This window comes from Anomaloglossus baeobatrachus, chromosome 4, assembly GCF_048569485.1.
Source record: "Anomaloglossus baeobatrachus isolate aAnoBae1 chromosome 4, aAnoBae1.hap1, whole genome shotgun sequence".
NCBI lineage: Eukaryota > Metazoa > Chordata > Amphibia > Anura > Aromobatidae > Anomaloglossus > Anomaloglossus baeobatrachus.
This window is the reverse complement of record NC_134356.1, coordinates 665,401,244-665,428,102: the sequence shown is the minus strand read 5'-3', so window position 1 is coordinate 665,428,102 and position 26,859 is coordinate 665,401,244. Positions and strand designations below refer to the sequence as shown.

The 26,859-nt window shown below is 42.9% G+C and overlaps 2 protein-coding genes across 3 annotated transcripts in view; both read left to right on the top strand.

Annotated features, from left to right (window-relative positions):
* Positions 1–750: 750 nt before the first annotated feature.
* Positions 751–10,101, top strand: RLN3 (relaxin 3). Its single transcript, XM_075346647.1, has 2 exons — positions 751–970; positions 9,584–10,101. Exons 1-2 carry the CDS (start codon positions 787–789, stop codon positions 9,862–9,864), a joined length of 465 nt encoding a protein of 154 aa, XP_075202762.1. The 5' UTR covers positions 751–786; the 3' UTR covers positions 9,865–10,101.
* Positions 10,102–12,305: 2,204 nt separating this feature from the next.
* Positions 12,306–26,859, top strand: part of IL27RA (interleukin 27 receptor subunit alpha) — a 57,261-nt gene continuing 42,707 nt past the window's right edge. For both annotated transcript variants that reach the window (XM_075346642.1, XM_075346641.1), the window contains exons 1-2: positions 12,306–12,617; positions 16,602–16,677. In XM_075346642.1, the coding sequence (XP_075202757.1) occupies positions 16,608–16,677 (70 nt within the window). In that variant the 5' untranslated portion in view covers positions 12,306–12,617; positions 16,602–16,607. The remainder of the gene's footprint in view (positions 12,618–16,601; positions 16,678–26,859) is intronic.

Sequence of the window (26,859 nt, the reverse complement as noted above, 5' to 3'; positions counted from 1 at the left end):
AGGTGACAGAGCAGCTTTATTATGTAGCTTGCCTGATAATAGTAGATATTTGGGTCTGACTCTGGAGCACAAGAAGTTAATTTCATTGTTTGGCTGTAGGCATATTTTGAAGACCGTGATGGAAATACTTATATATTACAAGCTGCCTCATCAATGTACAGAACGGCCCGCAGTTTCGGAGGTTGAACCCTCATGGGCCAAACATATCTGGCCGCTTCTGTTGGACCTCATTTTGGTTCCTGCTGCCAAGACCTTCCCCAATTTCCTTATTTTCTTGTATCATTAACGTGGATCGAGGACTTTTCCCACCCAGTTGGTAGAACATATTTAAGGACTTCTGACAAGTGTTGCCTATTGTACACCCAGTGGCATTCCGGCTTGTTTTCCCAAGAGTGGACACCTGCCATGAGAGGATATGGTTGGGCTCGTTAGATTCATCAAGATAGTCCTCTGTGATGTTATTCATCGGGGATCAGTGATAAGTGACATCACTGGAGTGTATATGTGTAATCTCTGGTGCACAGTGTGTAATGGCGTCCAACAGACTTGTCAAGTAGTAAATGAGTGATTTTCTGTTACGGTCGAGCTCTGAATAATTCCTGGTTGATTATGCTTTGGAAAGGTTATCTCTACGTTCAGAGCTGGTCCTGGGAGGGGGGTCTCTGAGGGAAGGTGCTTATCTCTTCTTCAGGTCCACGCCGCCTCCTTATAAGAGGCTGTCCAGCACATCCTGAAGATGTTCTCATTCATTCCTCTGTCACCTGTTGCTGCCGTCCACCCAGCACAATGCAGCAACGACTGGCACCAGCTCTGCTGACACTTCTGTGGTTGTTGGCCTTGCACGGCAGCGCCCATGGCAGTGTCAGAGGGCCAACAATTGGGGTGAAGTTGTGTGGACGAGAATTCATACGAGCCGTCATCTTCACATGCGGAGGGTCCCGGTGGAGACGAAACGACATCATGCAGACAGGTGGGTGAAATATATCTTTGTAAGTAGTATATGTAGTACTGGTTGGTCTTCGGAGATGGTATCACCCATGATAAGCTTGGATACACCAGATCAGATGCCAGTCTTGAGTTACTCCAGGGTAGTAGAGCATCATTCAGTAATGATCTGTATCACCGTGGCTCATGGCTTGGCTTTGTTACTTTCCAGCATTGGGGTCTTGGGTTGAAATCCAACTTGGGACAAGATCTGCATTACCGTGGTGGTCCAGGCTTAGAATAGTCCAGATATATCCAGCACATCCATAAAACACTCCATGAAACAATGCATCACCAAAAATAATCCCAATGTACAGGTGTAGTAGAGGTTGACGCGTTTCGAAGGAAACCCTTCTTACTTGTAACCTAATTTAGATTCTTTGCTCCTAGAAAATAGGTGACGGATATGCTTAGAATAGTCTACATTCTGGTGGCCAAGTCTTTAGTTTCTCCCTGAGCTTAGCTGGGTTTCCTCCAGGACCACCCATTACCTCCTATACCCCCAAAACGCACTGCTGACTTAATTGGGTTCCTACATTAGCTCTATTGTCCATGTGTCTTTGATACTGAAGTTGGGTTGTGAGCCCCATCGGGGACATGCAGTGATGGTTTTCTTTAAAGCCCCATGGATTATTTTCACCCTTTAAATGGACAATCTGATCTTCTGAGCTGACATTGCATAGGATAAACTTAGATCATCACGCTTTGCTAGAGCTCAGGTCTACAAAGTCAGGAAATAACTGTTACCGTATGTCTAGCAATATGACTAATCGTGGGAGCCAAAGTCCCAAGTTCTTGTCTTTGATGTGCCCGGTTTCATTGTCCACCCACTCTACACTCAGAAATCCAAGGTATCGCCCAGAAGAGTAAAGATAAAGAATGTGGATATATACAATATACACTGGAGATCAAAATTAGAGAACAATGTCTGATCATTTGTTTTTTCCAGAAATAATGTAATCTACATTGATGAACATGTGAAGGTTCTCTGTAAGGGGTGCACCATGCCACTAGAACAGGGTTTTACAAAAGATCCAAAGTTTATCAACATAAAACCTTTATTTTGCCTCAAATGTGATGATGATGATGATGATTAGAGAACAGCAATGACTGTAGCACAGAGAGATGATCGGTAAATGTTCTTCAGGTAACAACAGTCACAACCAGCAGTACATGTACCGGCCGTCGCTGTGAATGACTTCAGCACATGTGCGGCCACAGGACATCACTAGTCTCTCACACTGCTCTGGTGGGATATTGGCCCACTCTTCTTCCAGTCCCTTCCACAGTTCTTTGACTGTTGTGGGTTTCTTGGCCATAACTTTGTCACCAAAGATTTTCCAGAGGTTTTCTATTGGGTTTATATCAGGAGTCTGGGCTGTGGCCATTTCATTGTTTCCAGTAATTGCTTTCCCAGTTTTGCTGTGTGACAATGGCGTCCTGCATGAAAATTGCTGGCTGATTGAGTGATGAACGCAAGTAAGGAACCGCGTGAGGTGAAGAAGGTTCTGATCCACACTTGCATTCACTCTTTCATGTAGCTTGTATGAGAGGTCCAACTGCTGCTGCAGAAAACATTCCCCAAACCATGACACTTCCTCCACCACCTTTCAATCCATTCTTAACACACTTTGGGTTAAGTCTTTCCCCAGTTTGTCGACAAACATGTTTCCCATCAGACCCAAATAAATTAAACTTGCTTTTTTTATTATTATTATTATTATTTATTATTATAGCGCCATTTATTCCATGGCGCTTTACAAGTGAAAGAGGGTATACGTACAACAATCATTAACAGTACAAAACAGACAGGTATAGGAGGAGAGAGGATCCTGCCCGCGAGGGCTCACAGTCTACAGGGGATGGGTGATGGTACAATAGGTGAGGACAGAGCTGGTTGGGCAGTGGTCTACTGGACTGAGGGCTATTGTAGGTTGTAGGCTTGTTGGAAGAGGTGGGTCTTGAGGTTCCTCTTGAAGCTATCACTAAAACAATCTGTGGACACTTCTCCTCTGTCCACACAACATGCTCCTCACCAAAGGTGAGTCTAGGCTTGTGATTCTTTCTGCTAATGAGAGGTTTGGTCATGCAGAGTGGACTTGCAGTCCAAATGCCCTTAAACATTGTGACACTGTATGACGAGACAGATCCTTACCCTGTTCAGTGCTGAACTGGCGGCAATTCCAGCTGCAGTGTGGAAATGATTATCCATGGAGATTCTCCACATTATCTTGTCCTCGCTTGCATTTGTCTTTCAAGGACGACCAGCCTGCTTGAAGCACTTGAAAGAGTTTGGGATATTGTAAAGATGCAATATTCTCAAAATCACAGACTTGGAACGACCAACTTCTCTTGCTATGACTGATAGGGTCACCCTTTTTGCCTTCATCTGGACAACCTGCTGCCGGAGGATTTCAGTCACTTTGAAACGGCAAAGTCAGTGGAAACTGGAAAGTTCGACTGCCAGTTACATAGAGTTTATCAGATAATTAAGGAAATTAGCACCAGGTGCAGATTAACACCAATAACTTGCAGGAATCTGAAAGTGTTCTCCATTTTTGATCAGTGTCTTTTTTTATTTATCTCATTTATATTTTTATTTTGGGCTTTGGAATAAATTCAGATTATGAAATAAGCAGCAAATCCTGCGAGTTTCCTCATGTTAGGAAATAATCATATAAGACGACACAATGACCGTGACATTTAGGAAATAGTGTGTTGCTCTCTAATTTTGATCTCCAGTGTGTATCTATATATATATATATATATATATATATATATATATATATATATATATATATATAATATATATATATAGATGTTTTCATTACTTTTTATTGCATTTATAGGGGAAGACACAGTGACTAAAAAAATGGCAGTTCTGATATTTTGGGAACATTTTTTTTTTAATGTAGTTATGGGGTGTTAGAAAAAATTTGTAAGAAAAAAAAACAAATAGAATTATTTAATGGGAAATGTGTATTTGCTAAACGTGACATGTACGGAGCTGTCAGGTACTTTTTAGGTTTATGATTAACCCGGGTGTAGAAACAAATCATGCGGTATTCGTCATAGTTCTTTTTTATATTTTTGACTCACAAACTGGAATTAATATATTGGGCAATGATACCCAAACTAGAGTTCTGCAGGGGTACAAACCGGAGTCATGTAGGAATAGAGCAATTTCTCTTAAGCTTTAGGACCGCCAAACGACTAAAGTCATCTGAACGTGACCTAGGAATACTACCACCAAACTATCGGTAAGAGCACTACCTCCAAACTATCGGTAAGAGCACTACCTCCAAACTATCGGTAAGAGCACTACCTCCAAACTATCGGTAAGAGCACTACCTCCAAACTATCGGTAAGAGCACTACCTCCAAACTATCGGTAAGAGCACTACCTCCAAACTATCGGTAAGAGCACTACCTCCAAACTATCGGTAAGAGCACTACCTCCAAACTATCGGTAAGAGCACTACCTCCAAACTATCGGTAAGAACACTACCTCCAAACTATCGGTAAGAGCACTACCTCCAAACTACCAGTAGGAACAGTATCTCCAAATTACCGGTAGGAACATTATCTCCAAACCACTGGTAGTAAAAGTACCACCAAATTACCGCTAGGAACACTATATCTAAACTACCGGTAGGAACACTACCACCAAACTACAGGTAGGAACACTATCTCCAAACTACCGGTGGCCACAATACCACCAAATTACCGCTAGAAACACTACCACTAAACTACCCGTAGGAACACTACCTCCAAACTACCGCTAGGAGCACTACCACTAAACTATCGCTAGGAGCACTACCACCAAACTACCGCTAGGAGCACTACCACCAAACTACCGCTAGGAGCACTACCACCAAACTACCGCTAGGAGCACTACCACCAAACTACCGCTAGGAGCACTACCACCAAACTACCGCTAGGAGCACTACCACCAAACTACCGCTAGGAGCACTACCACTAAACTATCGCTAGGAGCACTACCACCAAACTACAGGTAGGAATGCTACCGCCAAACTAGCGGTGGAAACACTATCTCCAAACTACCGGTAGGAAAAGTACCACCAAATTACCGCTAGGAACACTAGATCTAAACTACCGGTAGGAACACTACCACCAAACTACTTGTATTAACACTACCACCAAACTACAGGTAGGAACATTACCTCCAAACAATACAACCAAAGTACCGCTAGGAGCACTACCTCCAAACTACCGCTAGGAGCACTACCACCAAACTACCGCTAGGAGCACTACCACCAAACTACCGCTAGGAGCACTACCACCAAACTACCGCTAGGAACACTGTCTCTAAGTTATGCTTTGGCTATGATTTAGGATGGATCCACTTTTATTAGGCTGAGCAAAAAAATCCCTCATTCTGTATCTGGTGGCACAAAAGGTGGGATAGAAATTCAATATTACTTTGGACCATTTAACCTGATAAATAATGGGGCATGGAAATTGTTCCTCTGTAGAAGGGGGGTCGTGATTGAAAATTTCACTCTTGCAGAGACGTCTCCACTCCTGGCCATTCAACCCTTCACATTTGCATCGTGTCATCTCGTGAAACAAGAAGCCTCGTGCAGCCATGTTGTCCCCATTAGCACACATGGACATTATATGTGCAAGAGTGGAGAACTTCTAAAACGCTGACCTCCAACCTGCGGATCGTCAGCTGTTGCAAATGTGTTCTTTGGCCTTTTATGTGGGTAAAAACCTCCTACCGGACGCTTTCAGGTCACCTCAGTACGAGCTGAAACCACAAAGTAACTAATGTAAAAGATCAGTATTATGAAATAATGCATTCTTGCTGATATACCTTAATTCTGTAACAGATCCCATGCACAACATCGTCACTCCCATCATAGGAGTGCTCTCATTTACACTCCTGCTCAGTATAGGAGCTGCAGAGAAAAGAGAGGAAGGAGCTACGTCTTATTTTCATCTATTTAACTACTAGAAAACCCATCCATTATGTGAAAGAATGGAACTACAGTGGATATCAAAAGTCTACACACCCCTGTTAAAATGGCAGGTTGTTGTCAAGCAAAAAAAAACCCCCAAACATTTCAGAAGTTTTTTCCACCTTTAATGTTGCCCTAAAATTTGTACAATTTAATTTCAAGACTAAGGAACTAAAATAATGTGGTTGCATAAATACACACCCTTATTCTAATACTTTAAGTTCCCTTTGACTGTGAATCTTTTTTGTTGCATAAATATACACATCCTTATTCTAATACTTTACTTCCCCTTTGACTGAATCTTTTTTTGATGAATAAAGAACTAAAATAATGTGCTTGCATAAATATACACACCCTTATTCTAACACGTTAAGTTTCCTTTGACATTATGAATCTTTTTGGATGAATAAAGAACTAAAATAATGTGCTTGCATAAATATACACACCCTTATTCTAACACGTTAAGTTTCCTTTGACATTATGAATCTTTTTGAATGAATAAAGAACTAAAATAATGCGCTTGCATAAATATACACGCCCTTATTCTAATACTTTCTTAAATCCTCTTTGACTTTATGACAGCATTTTGTCTTTTTGGGTCGGGGTCTATCACCTGGCACATCTAGACTCACCAATCTTTGCCCAATCTTCCCTGCAGTAGCTCCACATCTGTCAGGTTTCAGGGGGCATTTCCTATGTACAGCGCCCTCTTCAGGTCACCCACAGATTTTCAATTGGATTCAGGTTGGGGCTCTGGCTGGGCCATTCTAAAACTTTGATCTTTTGGTGATGCCATCCTTTTGGTTATTTGGAGGTCACTTGGGGTCATTGTCACGCTGAATGGTGAAATTCCTCTTTATATTCAGCTTTTTAGCAAGAAGGTTTTGCTATAACTGATATTTGTAACTATTCATAATTCCCTCCACAATGGCAACAGACCCAGTTCCAGCTGCAGTAAAACAGTCCAAAGCACAATGCTGCCTCCACTATGCCTCACCGTGGGTATGGTGATCTTTTGGTGATGAGCAATGTTGGTTTTGTGCCAAACATACCTTCTGACCTTAACACCTTTCCGCAAATGCTTTTGGCAGACTTCATGTAGGTTTTGACAGAACTTAGCCAGGTGGGATGTTTTCTTTGTAAGAAAAGGATTCTGTCTTGCCTCCCTACCCCATAGGTCGGACATATGAAATATATGGGAGATTGTTGTCACGTGTAGCACACAACCAGCACTGGCCAGAAATTCTTGCACCTTCTTTAATGTTGCTGTTGGCCTCCTAGGCCAAATTTCATCTTGTCTGTTCATCAAGTTTTAAGTGGTGTGTAGCCTGTACAAGAATATAACTACTATAATACTGCCCCCTATGTACAAGAATATAACTATTATAATACTGCCCTCTATGTACAAGAATATAACTACTATAATACTGCCCCCTATGTACAAGAATATAACTATTATAATACTGCCCTCTATGTACAAGAATATAACTACTATAATACTGCCCCTATGTACAAGAATATAACTACTATAATACTGCCCCTATGTATAAGAATATAACTACTATAATACTGCCCCTATGTACAAGAATATAACTACTATAATACTGCCCCCTATGTACAAGAATATAACTACTATAATACTGCCCCTATGTACAAGAATATAACTACTATAATACTGCCCCCTATGTACAAGAATATAACTACTATACTACTGCCCCCTATATACAAGAATATAACTACTATATACTATATTTTGGATCCACTTTCTTATATTGTGTTTTGTGGGGAAGAGATGAAGCTGGGGAATACATGTGAGGACTGATAGGATTAGATGAAGGGGGAACCACCAAACATCTTAAGAAGCTGATTAGAGGTTAGCAGTTGGTAACGTGCGCAGACATGTACTCGCATTCATGGCACAAAAATAATGACGTTGTAGGATCCGGCAATAAATTTACAGCCATGAATCAGATTCCAGAGGAAGAAATGAAAGTTTTGTAGCAGCTTCTAAGAGCAGCACAATGGCTCATTGTTTAGCATTTGCTGCCTTGCAGCGCCGGGGTCTTGGGTTTAAATCCCACCAAAGACAAGACTATAAGGAGATTGTGTGAGTTTTCGCCCACATTCCAAAGGGATTTTATATTTTGAGCCCCAATGGGGACAGTGATGATGACGTCTGAAAGGGGCTGTGCTAATAATGGTGCTTTATAAATAAAATAAATTTTAAAAAAGCTACAAAAAGCATTAAAGTTATGAATTAAATATCTGTGACCACCCCGTCATCTCCGATGATCAGCAGATGTCAGGAAGGACAGCCCTGCTCCTCCCGATTTCTAAATTTTGCAGCTTTATCTGAATAGTGTATTGATATAACACACTCGGTATGCCCAGGAGATGAACATTTATTTGGGCAGTGTGCAAATAACTAACACACGGTGCTGGTGTTCCAACCATTCAGTCATGGACTGGCCCACCGGAGGACCGGGGAATTCCCTGGTGGACCTCTCTGCAGTACAATATGTGAGTAGTATAATATACTTTCAGCATAGGGCATCTCAACATTTATTTAACTACCTAGTGTATTATATTATATAGATATATAGTCCAAAATGACATAAAAGAACAGCAGCATATTACATAGTGTCCTCCATCCCCAGGGCACATCTTCTCACCCATTCCCAACAAATCATCTTCTGTAGGTGTTATCTGTTACTGCTGTTGATTGGTGTAGAAGTAACCCTGTTGTTTAGTTCCTTTCCCCTTATTTACCTCATGTGCACCTTTTTGTGGTCCCCCTTGTGTTTATTTTTGGGGCACGTGTCTGTTGTTGTCACCCCTGTCTGTGTTATTAGTCGGTGGGGTTTTGTGACTACTGTCCCATCCCATCCCCTGGGTGGTGGGTGTGGAGGTGTTACATCAGGACCTTGGACAGGAGATAGGGAGATGCTGGTGGCTCAGACCTCACTACCATCAAGTCTACCTCTGGGTTGAGGGAAAGCTCAGGGTGTATTTAGTCTCAGGGGTTCCCAATGAGTCAACTCCTGGTGTCCCTGCGTGACAACAGCCCACTGACCACGTGTGCAAACGGCATGGTTTATTGGCAATATGGTATGTGGGTGTAATTGATCTTTTTTACCAAAAATGTGCTGCCATTAACAATAATTGTAAAACATGGCAATGTGAGAATAAGGATCAGCAAGATATTTGTGAATGAGGGTCAGGAAATAGTGTGAGCCCCACCAGAATCCACGTCACACCAGTCCGACACTGCCACATTCTATTATTACACTGCCAGTGGGCTTCTCCTCCTATCTGTGGGCCATTGTCTTCTATGGGATGAGATAAGGTGATGGACCACCACAGACCCCGTTCCGGCCCAGCAGTTAACCAAAGTGTGTTTTTAGTGTGTGGGAGTGAGTGATCGTACCCACAGGAAACCACATGAGCAGAGCCGCATGTAAATACTGACGTTAAGACTGTGCACAGTTCACATCGGCATCAGATCGGACACCATCTTACCTCATAGTCCTCTTTGTTGTGGCCAGTTTCGTCTAGAGCCCCCGTAATAAAATGTCACAGCCTTGCTGACTTTTACATATCATGTATTCTTTTCAGGTGATCTCGGAGATCTTTTTGGGAACCTAGGACCCACAGATATGAATTCAGATGAAGAAGAAGGATTTAACGAGTGGGCTTCCAACTTACGACCCCACAATGGTGACATCTTGGACTATGGATCTCCTCAAACCTGGAGAGATCCCACAGCGAGTAGACATGGAGTACCAGAGGACCCCATACGGGCCGTGGAAAGGCGAGGAAGGGAAGCAGCACTGGGTTTGTCCAACACATGCTGCAAGTGGGGATGTAGTAAAAGTCAGATTAGCTCCCTCTGCTAAGACTGAACATTGCCCCCGATCATGGAGACGTACCCAGATCGGAGAGGGCATATCACACGAGCGTTTGATCGATGTACTGTTCTCAGCCCCTAGTGGGCCCGTGACCAATCACATATGTAACATATACCGTCTGGTGTGTTATTTATTTGTATATTATTACACTACATGTGAAAACCTGGGGTCTATTTTGCCATACAAATAAAAAATTAGAAGTGTCTGACTGTCTAAATCAAATAACTTTTGTAATCGGGCCTTTTTGTACAACTCTTGATCAACCCTATTGGCATTGACCACTCACTCCCATCCAGAAAACCATACGCACGGCTACTAGCCCATATATTCAGGTACCGTATAACCCCTCAATGTGTCTTCCCACCAGACTTAATTTTTGGGGAAGACAAGTTTAGGCCCCAGGACTTCACAATGTCACTGTGATTAGGGGACAGGAGCTAGGGGAATCCTAGCTCTCCCTTATCTCAGAGGTATCTCTGAAGGTGAGGATGTCTGAGCTGCCACCCTGGCCCTACTCCTGACCATTACTAATATTATACCACCTGGGAAGGGCCGGGACATGAGAGATAGACAAACAGGGGAAAACAAAACTTATACCTCACAGGACGATCACACAGAGGTATAAGACAATAAGGGCATAGGAGGAAAATAAGAGCAGGAAGGAAACAAGACAATGGGTTTCTCTACAACAAAATCAGACGCAAAGCAACACAATCACCAAATTAATAGCAAATCCGGCACATCCTGGATGCCTGTTAGTTGGAGCTCCGTTCCTCAAGGCAAGTATCTGAGCACTCCACCACATGTAAATTCAACAATTCCACAATTAGGTACGCCAGCAGCTCCTATCTACCTTCTTTCAACACAATCACCAGCAGGTCTAGGACACAACAGCACACAGACCAACACAGCATAAGACTATAGTCGACGTGGGAAGACCGATTCCACCATCTTAAAAAGGCAGGGAGTAACTGATAGGTTTCCAACAACATGTGATCCCAGAGGTAACAAGCAGGCTTGTAGAGTTTATCTCTTGCTATCCTAACCATTAAAGAGAACACAGCTGGTCAACACCCGAGCCTGCCTGTGCAGCTCAGAAACACCAGAAAAACCATAGTGTGGAGGTTCAGAATCTGTAGTGTGAACAGCGTCTGATGCCGCCATGACTCCGTGTGACACACAGCTCTGTGGTTATATTATTTCACCTATCTCCATTGGTCCTGTCACTTTGATGTTTGACAATAATCATATATCTGCTCGGCCACCACATGACGTGAGCCAGTCATCATAGGCATCACAATATTACAATTAGCAGTGCCCATGGACCGGGCAAAGCCTATTATTACTATTTGAGGGATCTAATTGGGTTTTCCCCACATACAAAATACCATATATTCAGTAATCACGACAGATAACCCCAATAAATTTAGGGTCTAGGAAGCTGAGATGTGAGTTGCTCATTGTTGTCCTCCTCACAGTAGATGTGATGGCTGAAATTCCTGGTATGTTTCTTGGCTCCTTTCCTCTCGATTCTTGAGCTGTGGATTCTGGTAAAGTCTCTCAGCGACATCGTCAGTCCACCTGTTCCCATAACTATTACTCAATTGTCTCCGGAAAGAGGCTTTTATTTTAGGTGTCTTAATAACGAGAAGTTGATGGATTCATCTTCATCCCTCAACTCTCCTCACGTCTGGACTGGATGGACCTGAGAAGAGGCCTCCTAGGAAGATAATAGTTGCTTAAAGGAGTTGTCCTCCTATGGGGACCATTTTCTTACTTAAATACAGGCATTTCTAGCTAAACATCTTTAGGGAAGTACAAAAGACACCTTCGGTAACAATTAGCCAAATGGTGGTTTACACCTTCAGACACCTCAACATGTCCAATCTTCTCTCTTTACAAAATCTGTGAGGAGAAAGTGGTGGGAAGCCCCTGTATACATCAGATGGTTGGCCGATCTCCATATAGATCGCATACGTCCCATAAATTCGGCAACCATGCAACCACCACTTAAATCTGGCTCCTAGAATAGGGCCAAGAGGTATGAGTTTCTGAGAAGGAAGGAGTCTCCACCACTGTTCATGTGAGACTGGAAGTCACCAGTCATCAGCTTCTTACCTGGCCAAATTAGATCTCCTGCTTTGCACTGATGAGGAGCAAACATCCCAAAACAGGTGTCTGCAAATTGAATGTCTGGTTTGGCATTCAGTAAAGAGTCGATATTGACTTTTAGGATGGCTAAATCCGAAAGAGGGCATTAACGTTCAAGTCCTGAAGAAGGTATTTGCATATGGAAGTAACTCAACAGACCGCTAGTAGCAAGAAGAGTAAAAGCATGGGAAACAGCCAGCATGGCAATGACTGAGTGAGAGCTACAGATGGCAGTAAGGGGTTAAGCAGCCCGTGCACTGATGATGATGTGTGGTGATATCATACAGCAGCAGGAGGAAGTGAGTGCAGCCCAACATGTGGGTGTCGGGAACAGCAACATACAGAGGTTAGAGAGGGGAGGAAAGAGACACACCAAAGCGTCCCCCAATAGAGAGGCGCTGAGATGAGGGGTACGGCAGGAGGGTCTGCGGCTATATGGGAACCTCATACACACTGACTGCAGACACATGGAGAAAACGGAAAAGGAAAGAGGAAGCGAAAAACAGAAGACAACAAGAAAAAAGAGAGCTGACAGTCCCCAGCCCTAGTACTGCCAAGAGGAAGATGTGCAATACCGTCCCCAAATACAGGTACGTGTCCGCCATCCTACATGTATGGTAATAGGGGTATACGAGCAGATATAGGGGAGGATATATGGAGTAATAGGAGATATAGGAAAGGATATATGGAGTAATAGGAGATATAGGGAGGATATATAGAGTAATAGGAGATAATGGGGAGGATATATAGAGTAATAGGAGATATAGGGGAGAATATATGGTGTAATAGGAGGAGATATGGGGAGGATATATGGAGTAATAGGTGGCTATATAGAGGATATATGGAGTAATAGGAGGAGATATAGGAGAGGATATATGGAGTAATAGGTGGCTATATAGAGGATATATGGAGTAACAGGAGGGGATATAGTGAGGATATAAGGAGTAATAGGAGGAGATATAGGGAGGATATATGGAGTAATAGGAGGAGATATAGGGGAAGAAATATGGAGTAATAGGAGGAGATATAGGGAGGATATATGGAGTAATAGGAGGAGATATAGGGAGGATATATGGAGTAATAGGAGGAGATATAGGGAGGATATATGGAGTAATAGGAGGAGATATAGGGAGGATATATGGAGTAATAGGAGGAGATATAGGGAGGATATATGGAGTAATAGGAGGAGATATAGGGAGGATATATGGAGTAATAGGAGGAGATATAGGGGAGGATATATGGAGTAATAGGAAGAGATATAGGGAGGATATATGGCGTAATAGGAGGAGATATAGGGAGGATATATGGAGTAATAGGAGGAGATATAGGGAGGATATATGGAGTAATAGGAGGAGATATAGGGGAGGATATATGGAGTAATAGGAAGAGATATAGGGAGGATATATGGAGTAATAGGAGGAGATATAGGGAGGATATATGGAGTAATAGGAAGAGATATAGGGAGGATATATGGAGTAATAGGAAGAGATATAGGGAGGATATATGGCGTAATAGGAGGAGATATGGGGAGGATATACAGAGTAATAGGAGGAGGAGATATAGGAGAGAATATATGGAGTAACAAGAGAAGATATAAGGAAGGTATATGGAGTAATGGGATGACATATAGGCAGGATATATGGAGTAATAGGAGATATAGTTAGGATACATGGAGTAACAGGAGGCGATAAAGGGAGTATATATGTAGTAATAGGAGGAGGCAGAGGAGAAGATATATAGAGTAATAGGAGATATAGGTAGGATATATTTAGTAATATAATGTAATATATGTAGTAATATATGGATTAATAGGAGGGGATAGAGGAAGGAGTATATGGAGTAATAGGAGGAGATATAGGGGACACTAAATGAAGTAATAGGAGGAGATAAAGGGGAGGATATTTGGAGTAATAGGAGATATAGAAGAGAATATATGGAGTAATAGGAGGAGATATAGTGAGGCTATATGGAGTAAAAGGAGGAGATATAGGGGAGGATACGTGGAATAATAGGTGGATATATAGAGGATATATGGAGTAACAGGAGGGGATATAGTGAGAATATAAGGAGTAATAGGAGGAGATATAGTGAGGATATATGGAGTAATAGGAGATATAGGGAGGATATATGGATTAATAGGAGGAGATATAGGGGAGGATATATGGAGTAATAGGAGATATAGGGAGGATATATGGAGTAGTAGGAGGAGATATAGGGAGGATATATGGAATAATAGGAGGAGATATAGTGAGGATATATGGAGTAATAGGAGGAGATATAGGGAGGATATATGGAATAATAGGAGGAGATATAGGGAGGATATATGGAATAATAGGAGGAGATATAGGGAGGATATATGGAGTAATAGGAGGAGATATAGGGAGGATATATGGAGTAATAGGAGATATAGGGAGGATATATGGAGTAATAGGAGGAGATATAGGGAGGATATATGGAGTAATAGGAGGAGATATAGGGAGGATCTATGGAGTAATAGGAGGAGATATAGGGAGGATATATGGAGTAATAGGGGAGATATAGGGAGGATATATGGAGTAATAGGGGAGATATGTGGAGGATATATGGAGTAATAGGAGGGGATATAGGGAGGATATAAGGAGTAATAGGAGGGGATATAGGGAGGATATAAGGAGTAATAGGGGGAGATATAGGGAGGATATATGGAGTAATAGGAGGGGATATAGGGAGGATATAAGGAGTAATAGGAGGAGATATAGGGGGATATAAGGAGTAATAGGGGGAGATATAGTGAGGATATATGGAGTAATAGGAGATATAGGGAGGATATATGGATTAATAGGAGGAGATATAGGGGAGGATATATGGAGTAATAGGAGATATAGGGAGGATATATGGAGTAGTAGGAGGAGATATAGGGAGGATATATGGAATAATAGGAGGAGATATAGTGAGGATATATGGAGTAGTAGGAGGAGATATAGGGAGGATATATGGAATAATAGGAGGAGATATAGGGAGGATATATGGAGTAATAGGAGGAGATATAGGGAGGATATATGGAGTAATAGGAGGAGATATAGGGAGGATATATGGAGTAATAGGAGATATAGGGAGGATATATGGAGTAATAGGGGAGATATAGGGAGGATATATGGAGTAATAGGGGAGATATGTGGAGGATATATGGAGTAATAGGAGGGGATATAGGGAGGATATAAGGAGTAATAGGAGGGGATATAGGGAGGATATAAGGAGTAATAGGGGGAGATATAGGGAGGATATATGGAGTAATAGGAGGGGATATAGGGAGGATATAAGGAGTAATAGGAGGAGATATAGGGGGATATAAGGAGTAATAGGGGGAGATATAGGGAGGATATAAGGAGTAATAGGGGGAGATATAGGGAGGATATATGGAGTAATAGGGGGAGATATAGGGAGGATATATGGAGTAATAGGAGGAGATATAGGGAGGATATATGGAGTAATAGGAGGAGATATAGGGAGGATATATGGAGTAATAGGAGGAGATATAGGGGGATATATGGAGTAATAGGAGGAGATATAGGGAGGATATATGGAGTAGTAGGAGGAGATATAGGGAGGATATATGGAATAATAGGAGGAGATATAGGGAGGATATATGGAGTAATAGGAGGAGATATAGGGAGGATATATGGAGTAATAGGAGGAGATATAGGGAGGATATATGGAGTAATAGGAGATATAGGGAGGATATATGGAGTAATAGGGGAGATATAGGGAGGATATATGGAGTAATAGGGGAGATATGTGGAGGATATATGGAGTAATAGGAGGGGATATAGGGAGGATATAAGGAGTAATAGGAGGGGATATAGGGAGGATATAAGGAGTAATAGGGGGAGATATAGGGAGGATATATGGAGTAATAGGAGGGGATATAGGGAGGATATAAGGAGTAATAGGAGGAGATATAGGGGGATATAAGGAGTAATAGGGGGAGATATAGGGAGGATATAAGGAGTAATAGGGGGGAGATATAGGGAGGATATATGGAGTAATAGGGGGAGATATAGGGAGGATATATGGAGTAATAGGAGGAGATATAGGGAGGATATGTGGAGTAATAGGGCGAGATATAGGGAGGATATATGGAGTAATAGGAGGAGATACAGTGAGGATATATGGAATAATAGGAGGAGATATAGGGAGGATATATGGAGTAATAGGAGGAGATATAGGGAGGATATATGGAGTAATAGGAGGAGATATAGGGGGATATATGGAGTAATAGGAGGAGATATAGGGAGGATATATGGAGTAATAGGAGGAGATATAGGGAGGATATATGAAGTAATAGGAGGAGATACAGTGAGGATATGTGGAGTAATAGGGGGAGATATAGGGAGGATATATGGAGTAATAGGAGGAGATACAGTGAGGATATATGGAATAATAGGAGGAGATATGACAAGGTTGGTAATATGGATGTCTGAGTGAGACCTTTCTAGTATTTTGGGCACTGCCGTCCACCAGTGGTGCAGGATTCTGTCTATGTATGTTTCCGCTGTGTTGGATAATGTATATGATGCTATTGTATATGTTCTCAGGGTGGAATGTCGGACAGGCGTTGGGTCACTGCTTTTTTTCGAGGACTCCTGGTTCTGAATCTTCAGTATATGTATGGTAGGTTATTATTCCTCTGCTTTCTGTTACCTCCTAAAGCTAATTAAGTGAAGCCCCCGCGTGTGATGGAGATGGTTCCTCTACAGCTGCCTCAGGGTGTGGGATAAGACGGCGTGACCTGGGATGTGGCCACTTAGCTCCTTACAATGGCTTCTTCTGAGTTGTCCAGTTTCCTTCCACAAGTCATAAACAGTGATAAATACTTGTCATCAGTTTCTCTGCAAATTTCTTGACCCCGTCTTTGGGAACCAAAACACAGAGGAACATCTCCCAAGGCAAGAGGTTTGTGATATTCCTAGCCCGAGCCTTGTGTAATCCAGGCAATGTACGCTGATGGGACCAGGAATTGTCCTGATGAGTGCCCCTGTAGGAGGAATGCGGTACTGCATGGTGACTAATTGGTCATAGACACCATGACTGGTGTAGATGACGAACAATAGGTTGAAATTAATTATGCTCAATTTTAATATAATAATTTTAATTATTATTTTATATTAAAGGGAACCAATCACCAGGATTTTCCTATATAACCTAAAGCCAGAGCTATACTGGCACTATCAGGCTGATTCTATACATACCTGTTGTGGTCAGCTCGGATGTATAGGTTTTGAAACACAAGCAAGTAAAGTTTGTAAAATGAGCAGCTTCTTAAGTAACAGCTTCTGATAGCAGGGGTCGGTATTCATAGTTACCCTCTCCCCCTGTTATTTATGCTAATTGTATTATGGAATCGTTTTATTTTGTTACTAGAAAGACTTGTGCTGATGTCATACCCATGTGACCAGAAGGGGCGGGGCCTCAGCCAACATAGCTGATACCAGGAAGCAGCATTATTTTTCTGTTGGCTGAGGCCCCGCCCCTTCTGGTCACATGGGTATGACATCAGCACAAGTCCTTCTAGTCACAAAGTAAAACGATTCCATAATACAATTAGCATAAGTAACATGGGGAGGGGATAACTATGAATACCCCCCAGCTATCAGCTGATCAGCAGCTGCTGTCACTCAAGGAGCTGCTGAATTTACAAACTTTATTTGCTTGTGTTTCAAAACGTATACATCCGAGCTGACAACTAAAGGTACGTATAGAATCAGCCTGATAGTGCCAGTATAGCACTGGCTATAGGTTATATAGGAAAATCCTGGTGATTGGTGTGCGTTAACATTAATTGTATCACTTAATATTGAACAATTAATCATGCTGACATCCCCCTATATACCGTATGAGCCCATACGCAGCCTCTTATATACAGCATGAGCTCTCATACAGCTCCTTATATACAGGATGAGCCCTCACACCAAGATGGGCTCAGGATGTGGACCATATATACCAGGATGAGGACATATATACCAAGATAGGCCCAGGATGTGGACCATATATACCAGTATGGGGACATATATACCAGGATGGGCCCAGGATAAGAACATCTATACCAGGATGGGCCCAGGATAAAGACATATATATCAGGATGGAGACATATATACCAGAATGTTCCCAGGAGGAGGACATATATACCAATATGGGCCCAGGATAAAGACATATATACCAGGATGGAGACATATATACCAGAATGTTCCCAGGAGGAGGACATATATACCAATATGGGCCAAGGATGAAGACATATATACCAGGATGGGCCCAGGATGAGGATATATATCAGTAGGGGCCCATGGTAGGGACATATATACCAGGATGAGGACATATATACCAGGAAGGGGCCCAAGATGAGGATATATACCAGGATGTGTGGTATTTGCGTAATTGTACTGACCTGTTAAATCATACTGACAGGTCAGTTTTACCATTGAACATGGGAAATAAAAAAATAAAAAATAATTGTGGAATTGCTTTTTTTTGCAATTTCACTGGAATTTTTTTTACTGTATTCCAGTATACTATATGTTAAAATGAATGGTGTCATTCAAAAGTACAACTTGTCCCACAAAAAAAAAAAAACAAGCGCTATACAACTGTTTTGATGGAAAAATAAAAAAGTTTTGGCTCTTGGAAGAAAGGAGGGAAAGTAATTTCAGGAAAAACAATGTGGAGTCAGTTACATTACATGTGGCATTAATAACTGGCAGTGACTGAGGCGCACACCATCTACCTCCAAAATATGCCCCTCATTCATAGGGAAAACCGAAAAGAAAGGTCTCATGGAAAACACCCTGCGATGTTCAAGGCACGAGCCACGAATGTCACCACATCGCCCCACCGCGTCCCACGTGCAGCCCTCAGACAGAAAACTAAAGTCACTTTCCATGATGTAATCTGCTCAAATCCTTTTTTGTGGTTCGGCAGCCGGTAACTATTGTACCCAGAGAGGGAGGAAGGTTCATTGCCCTTTACAGGGGAGGGAGTTACCGAAAGTGATCGAAATCCAGAAAAACAACTGAGAATTTACAATCCGAGGCCGAGTACTGAAATCCCTGATGTGCAAATCGCTGCAGAAACTAGTGCATTGGAGCAGTATTATAGTAGCTATATTCTTGTAAATAGGGGCAGTATTATAGTAGCTATATTCTTGTACATAGGGGCAGTATTATAGTAGTTATATTCTTGTACATAGGAGCAGTATTATAGTAGTTATATTCTTGTACATAGGGGCAGTATTATAGTAGTTATATTCTTGTACATAAGGGCAGTATTATAGTAGTTATATTCTTATATATAGGAGCAGAATTATAGTAGTTATATTCTTATATATAGGGGGCAGTATTATAGTAGTTATATTCTTGTACATAGGAGCAGTATTATAGTAGTTATATTCTTATATATAGGGGGCAGTATTATAGTAGTTATATTCTTATATATAGGAGCAGTATTATAGTAGTTATATTCTTATATATAGGGGGCAGTATTATAGTAGTTATATTCTTGTATATAGGGGCAGTATTATAGTAGTTATATTCTTGTACATAGGGGCAGTATTATAGTAGTTATATTCTTATATATAGGGGGCAGTATTATAGTAGTTATATTCTTGTATATAGGGGGCAGTATTATAGTAGTTATATTCTTGTACATAGGGGCAGTATTATAGTAGTTATATTCTTGTACATAGGGGGCAGTATTATAGTAGTTATATTCTTGTATATAGGGGGCAGTATTATAGTAGTTATATTCTTGTATATAGGGGGCAGTATTATAGTAGTTATATACTTGTATATAGGGGGCAGTATTATAGTAGCTATATTCTTGTACATAGGGAGCAGTATTATAGTAGTTATATTCTTGTATATAGGGGCAGTATTATAGTAGTTATATTCTTGTACATAGGGGGCAGTATTATAGTAGTTATATTCTTGTATATAGGGGGCAGTATTATAGTAGTTATATTTTTGTACATAGGAGCAGTATTATAGTAGTTATATACTTGTATATAGGGGGCAGTATTATAGTAGTTATATTCTTGTATATAGGGGGCAGTATTATAGTAGTTATATTCTTGTACATAGGGGGCAGTATTATAGTAGTTATATTCTTGTACATAGGGAGCAGTATTATAGTAGTTATATTCTTGTACATAGGGGCAGTATTATAGTAGTTATATACTTGTATATAGGGGGCAGTATTATAGTAGTTATATTCTTGTACATAGGGGCAGTATATTAGTAGTTATATTCTTGTACATAGGGGCAGTATTATAATAGTTATATTCTTGTACATAGGAGCAATATTATAGTAGTTATATTCTTGTACATAGGGGCAGTATTATAGTAGTTATATTCTTGTACATAGGGGCAGTATTATAGTAGTTATATTCTTGTACATAGGAGCAATATTATAGTAGTTATATTCTTGTACATAGGGGCAGTATTATAGTAGTTATATTCTTGTATATAGGGGCAGTATTATAGTAGTTATATTCTTGTACATAGGGGGCAGTATTATAGTAGTTATATTCTTGTACATAGGGGCAGTATTATAGTAGCTATATTCTTGTACATAGGGGCAGTATTATAGTAGTTATATTCTTGTACATAGGGGGCAGTATTATAGTAGTTATATTCTTGTACATAGGGGCAGTATTATAGTAGTTATATTCTTGTACATAGGGGCAGTATTATAGTAGTTATATTCTTGTACATAGGAGCAATATTATAGTAGTTATATTCTTGTACATAGGGGGCAGTAATATAGTAGTTATATTCTTGTATATAGGGGGCAGTATTATAGTAGTTATATTCTTGTACATAGGAGGCAGTATTATAGTAATTATATTCTTGTACATAGGGGGCAGTATTATAGTAGTTATATTCTTGTACATAGGAGGCAGTATTATAGTAGTTATATTCTTGTACATAGGAGCAGTATTACAGTAGTTATATTCTTGTACATAGGGGCAGTATTATAGTAGCTATATTCTTGTACATAGGGAGCAGTATTATAGTAGTTATATTCTTGTACATAGGGGCAGTATTATAGTAGCTATATTCTTGTACATAGGGGGCAGTATTATAGTAGTTATATTCTTGTACATAGGGGGCAGTATTATAGTAGTTATATTCTTGTACATAGGGGGCAGTATTATAGTAGCTATATTCTTGTACATAGGGGCAGTATTATAGTAGTTATATTCTTGTACATAGGAGCAGTATTACAGTAGTTATATTCTTGTACATAGGGGCAGTATTATAGTAGCTATATTCTTGTACATAGGGAGCAGTATTATAGTAGTTATATTCTTGTACATAGGGGCAGTATTATAGTAGCTATATTCTTGTACATAGGGGGCAGTATTATAGTAGTTATATTCTTGTACATAGGGGGCAGTATTATAGTAGTTATATTCTTGTACATAAGGGCAGTATTATAGTAGTTATATACTTGTATATAGGGGGCAGTATTATAGTAGTTATACATACCTCCCAACCGTCCCGGATACAGCGGGACAGTCCCTCTTCTGAGCCTTTGATCCCGGGTCCCGCCCGTGAGGCTGTTTATCCCGGGCTCCACCCACCCACTGTAGCCCCGCCTCGCTGTTTCTCCCTTCTATTCATTACAGAGCCGACCGCGCACCTACTCCTGTGACTGCTGCTGAGGTATGAATCACCCCCTGCAGCAGAGCGACCCCTCCCTGCAGCAGAGCGACCCCTCCCTGCAGCAGAGCGACCCCTCCCTGCAGCAGAGCGACCCCTCCCTGCAGCAGAGCGACCCCCCCTCCCCCAGAGCCGACCCCCCCAGTCCTGGAGCCTGCGTTTGTCTGCAGCTGTTCTCTGATTCCCCCTGTGCGGCTTCTCACTGCTGCAGACACACGGGGAGTCAGGACGCTGAGGAGACCGTGCAATCAGCACTTCTCTCTCCTGCAGATAGCACTGGCCAGTAATAACCTATGCAGCAGAGTGACATCTGCAGGCTTCTATTAGCTTACCATCAGTGGTCTCCTGCCTGTGGAGCTGCTGGGTCCTAGCTTCCCAACAGCTTCAGCTCTGCTTTATCCTGGCTGCCCTACCAGTTAAAGGGAACATGTCAGCAGAAATTTCACAATGAAAGTAATAGATTCCCCTCTGCAGCTCCTGGGCTGCATTCTGGAAAGGTTCCTGTTGTTATTGTGCCCCCTTTGAGACCTACAAAAATACTTTATGAAGTCTTACCTTTTTGTATGCAAATGTGTTTTTATGGTCACGGGGGCGGGCTGTCTGGCGTCCGTTATTCCCCCTCCTGCCGCTTTACGCAGTCCCCCATTGCTCATTTACATACACAAGAACGCCTTCCTCATGTAACTGTCCTCCCGAAGATTTGCGCATGTGAACGCTTTTTCAGGTGATTGCGCAGGCGCGAGATTATGGGCGGCGCTGTGATTGTCATCAACAGCGTTAACCAAGTACCCGCCCATAATCTCGTGCCCGCACTTTTCCCTCTGACTCCACCGTTATGCGCAAGTGCTGGCCATATGAACCATGTTACCTATTACCGCTTGCACGAGATTATGGGCGGGTACTTGGATGACTTTGCTGATGACAATCACAGCGCCGCCCATAATCTCGCGCCCATGGTAATAGGTAACGTGGTTCATATGGCCAGTGCTTGCGCATAACGGTGGAGGCAGAGTGAGAAGCGCGGGCACGAGATTATGGGCAGGTACTTGGATGACGCTGCTGATGACAATCACAGCGCCGCCCATAATCTCGCGCCCATGGTAATAGGTAACATGGTTCATATGGCCAGTGCTTGCGCATAACGGTGGAGGCAGAGTGAGAAGCGCGGGCACGAGATTATGGGCAGGTACTTGAATGACGCTGCTGATGACAATCACAGCGCCGCCCATAATCTCGCGCCCATGGTAATAGGTAACGTGGTTCATATGGCCAGCGCTTCTGCATAGCGGTGGAGGCAGAGTGAGAAGCGCGGGCACGAGATTATGGGTGGGTACTTGGATGACGCTGCTGATGACAATCACAGCGCCGCCCATAATCTCGCGCCTGCGCAATCACCTCAAAAGCGTTCACACTTTGCACAGTGCTCACTCCCGCGAGAGTGGCACTGGGCATGCACAAAACTTCAGGAGGACAGTTACATGAGGAAGGCGTCCTCATGTATGGAAATGAGCAATGGGGGACGGCGTACAGCGGCAGGAGGGGGAATAACGGACGCCAGACAGCCCGCCCCCGTGACCATAAAAACAGATTTGCATACAAAAAGGTAAGACTTCATAAAGTATTATTTTAGGTCTCAAAGGGGGCACAATAGCAACAGGAACCTTTCCAGAATGCAGCCCAGGAGCTGCAGAGGGGAATCTTTTATTTTTTTTGCTAAATTTCTGGTGACAGTTTCCCTTTAAAGGGAACCTATCAGGTGCAATCTGCACTCAGAGCCAGGAGCAGTTCTGGGTGCATATTGCTAATCCCTCCCTAACTGTCCCTGTATACACCAGCATAGATAAAGGCATCTATAGAAAAAGTATTTTTAAAGAGCTTATATCTTATGCTAATTAGCGCGGGGACTAGTCCCAAGGGCGTTACTTCACTTGGCAGGTCGGCTCACATAGCGTGTTAGTACTCACACAGGGGCGTAATAACATGCTAACATGCTATGCGAGCCGACTAGCCAAGTGAAGTAACGCCCTTGTGACTAGTCCCCGCGCTCATTAGCATAAGATATAAGATCTTTAAAAATATTTGTTCTTGATCTCTTTATCTATGCTAGTGTATACAGGGACGGTTAGGCAGGGATTAGCAATATGTACCCAGAACTGCTCCTGGCTCTGAGTGCAGATTGCACCTGACAGGTTCACTTTAAAGGGAACCTGTCACCAGATTTGGGGCCTATAAGCTGCGGCCACCACCAGTGGGATCTTATATACACATTCTAACATGCTGCATACCTCCCAACCGTCCCGGATACAGCGGGACTTTCACGCTTTACGTTGTTTGTCCCGTTGCCACGGGCGGGACGGCCGGCTCCCGGCTCCGCCCACCCACTCTCTCTCCGCCTCCCTGCTTTTCCCTCCTACCATCCTAGTAGACGTGGCATAGAGAGGAGCGCTGCCTGTGCTGCTGCTGGTACAGTAAACTAATCTCCCCAGCGCTGATTTCCCTCCCTCCCCCCTCACCCCCGGCCGGAGCCTGTCTGTGCGGTCGGCCGGCCGCCTGTCTCTGCGGTCGGCCGGCCGCCTATCTGTGCGGTCGGCCCGCCACCTGTCTGTGCGGGCGCCCCCCTGCCGCCTGTCTGTGCGGGCGCCCCCCGCCGCCTATCTGTGCGGGCGCCCCCCTGCCGCCTGTCTGTGCGGGCGCCCCCCTGCCGCCTGTCTGTGCGGGCGCCCCCCTGCCGCCTGTCTGTGCGGGCGCCCCCCGCCGCCTGTCTGTGCGGGCGCCCCCCTGCCGCCTGTCTGTGCGGGCGCCCCCCTGCCGCCTGTCTGTGCGGGCGCCCCCCTGCCGCCTCATTGTGCGGGCAGCCGGCCGCCTCTCTGTGCGGGCGGCTGGCCGCCTCTCTGTGCGGGCGGCCCGCCGCCTGTCTGTGAAGGCGGCCGGCCGCCTGTCTGTGAAGGCGACCGGCCGCCTCACTGTGCGGGCGACCGGCCGCCTCACTGTGGCTGCCTGCGTGTCCGTGCTGGAGGCCCGCCGGCTGCCTGCGTGTCCGTGCTGGAGGCCCGCCGGCTGCCTGCGTGTCCGTGCTGGAGGCCCGCCGGCTGCCTGCGTGTCCGTGCTGGAGGCCCGCCGGCTGCCTGCGTGTCCGTGCTGGAGGCCCGCCGGCTGCCTGCGTGTCCGTGCTGGAGGCCCGCCGGCTGCCTGCGTGTCCGTGCTGGAGGCCCGCCGGCTGCCTGCGTGTCCGTGCTGGAGGCCCGCCGGCTGCCTGCGTGTCCGTGCTGGAGGCCCGCCGGCTGCCTGCGTGTCCGTGCTGGAGGCCCGCCGGCTGCCTGCGTGTCCGTGCTGGAGGCCCGCCGGCTGCCTGCGTGTCCGTGCTGGAGGCCCGCCGGCTGCCTGCGTGTCCGTGCTGGAGGCCCGCCGGCTGCCTGCGTGTCCGTGCTGGAGGCCCGCCGGCTGCCTGCGTGTCCGTGCTGGAGGCCCGCCGGCTGCCTGCGTGTTTGTGCTGAATGGGTGTGGATGGGGAGTGGATATGGGCGTGACTGTGAAATGGGTGTGGTTAGGGGGCGTGGCCTAAAAATTTGCCGCGGCGCGCTACGCGCGCCGCAAACTTTCTCCATCTTTTCCTTCTTTAAAAGTTGGGAGGTATGGTTATATACTTGTATATAGCGGGCAGTATTATAGTAGTTATATACTTGTACATAGGGGGCAGTATTATAGTAGTTATATTCTTGTACATAGGGGGCAGTATTATAGTAGTTATATTCTTGTACATAGGGAGCAATATTATAGTAGTTATATTCTTGTACATAGGGGGCAGTAATATAGTAGTTATATTCTTGTATATAGGGGGCAGTATTATAGTAGTTATATTCTTGTACATAGGAGGCAGTATTATAGTAATTATATTCTTGTACATAGGAGCAGTATTATAGTAGTTATATTCTTGTACATAGGGGCAGTATTATAGTAGATATATTCTTGTACATAGAGGGCAGTATTATAGTAGTTATATTCCTGTACAGAGGAGGCAGTATTATAGTAATTATATTCTTGTACATAGGAGCAGTATTATAGTAGCTATATTCTTGTACATAGGGGGCAGTATTATAGTAGTTATATTCTTGTACATAGGGGGCAGTATTATAGTAGTTATATTCTTGTACATAGGGGGCAGTATTATAGTAGTTATATTCTTGTACATAGGTGGCAGTATTATAGTAGTTATATTCTTGTACATAGGGGGCAGTATTATAGCAGTTATATTCTTGTATATAGGAGCAGTATTATAGTAGTTATATTCTTGTACATATGAGCTGTATTATAGTAGTTATATTCTTGTACATAGTGGGCAGTATTATAGTAGTTATATTCTTGTACATAGGGCCAGTATTATAGTAGTTATATTCTTGTATATAGGGGGCAGTATTATAGTAGTTATATACTTGTATATAGGGGCAGTATTATAGTAGTTATATTCTTGTACATAGGGGCAGTATTATAGTAGTTATATTCTTGTACATAGGGAGCAGTATTATAGTAGTTATATTCTTGTACATAGGGGGCAGTATTATAGTAGTTATATTCTTGTACATAAGGGCAGTATTATAGTAGTTATATACTTGTATATAGGGGGCAGTATTATAGTAGTTATATACTTGTATATAGGGGGCAGTATTATAGTAGTTATATTCTTGTACATAGGGGGCAGTATTATAGTAGTTATATTCTTATACATAGGGGCAGTATTATAGTAGTTATATTCTTGTACATAGGGAGCAATATTATAGTAGTTATATTCTTGTACATAGGGGGCAGTAATATAGTAGTTATATTCTTGTATATAGGGGGCAGTATTATAGTAGTTATATTCTTGTACATAGGAGGCAGTATTATAGTAATTATATTCTTGTACATAGGGGCAGTATTATAGTAGATATATTCTTGTACATAGAGGGCAGTATTATAGTAGTTATATTCCTGTACAGAGGAGGCAGTATTATAGTAATTATATTCTTGTACATAGGAGCAGTATTATAGTAGCTATATTCTTGTACATAGGGGGCAGTATTATAGTAGTTATATTCTTGTACATAGGGGGCAGTATTATAGTAGTTATATTCTTGTACATAGGGGGCAGTATTATAGTAGTTAT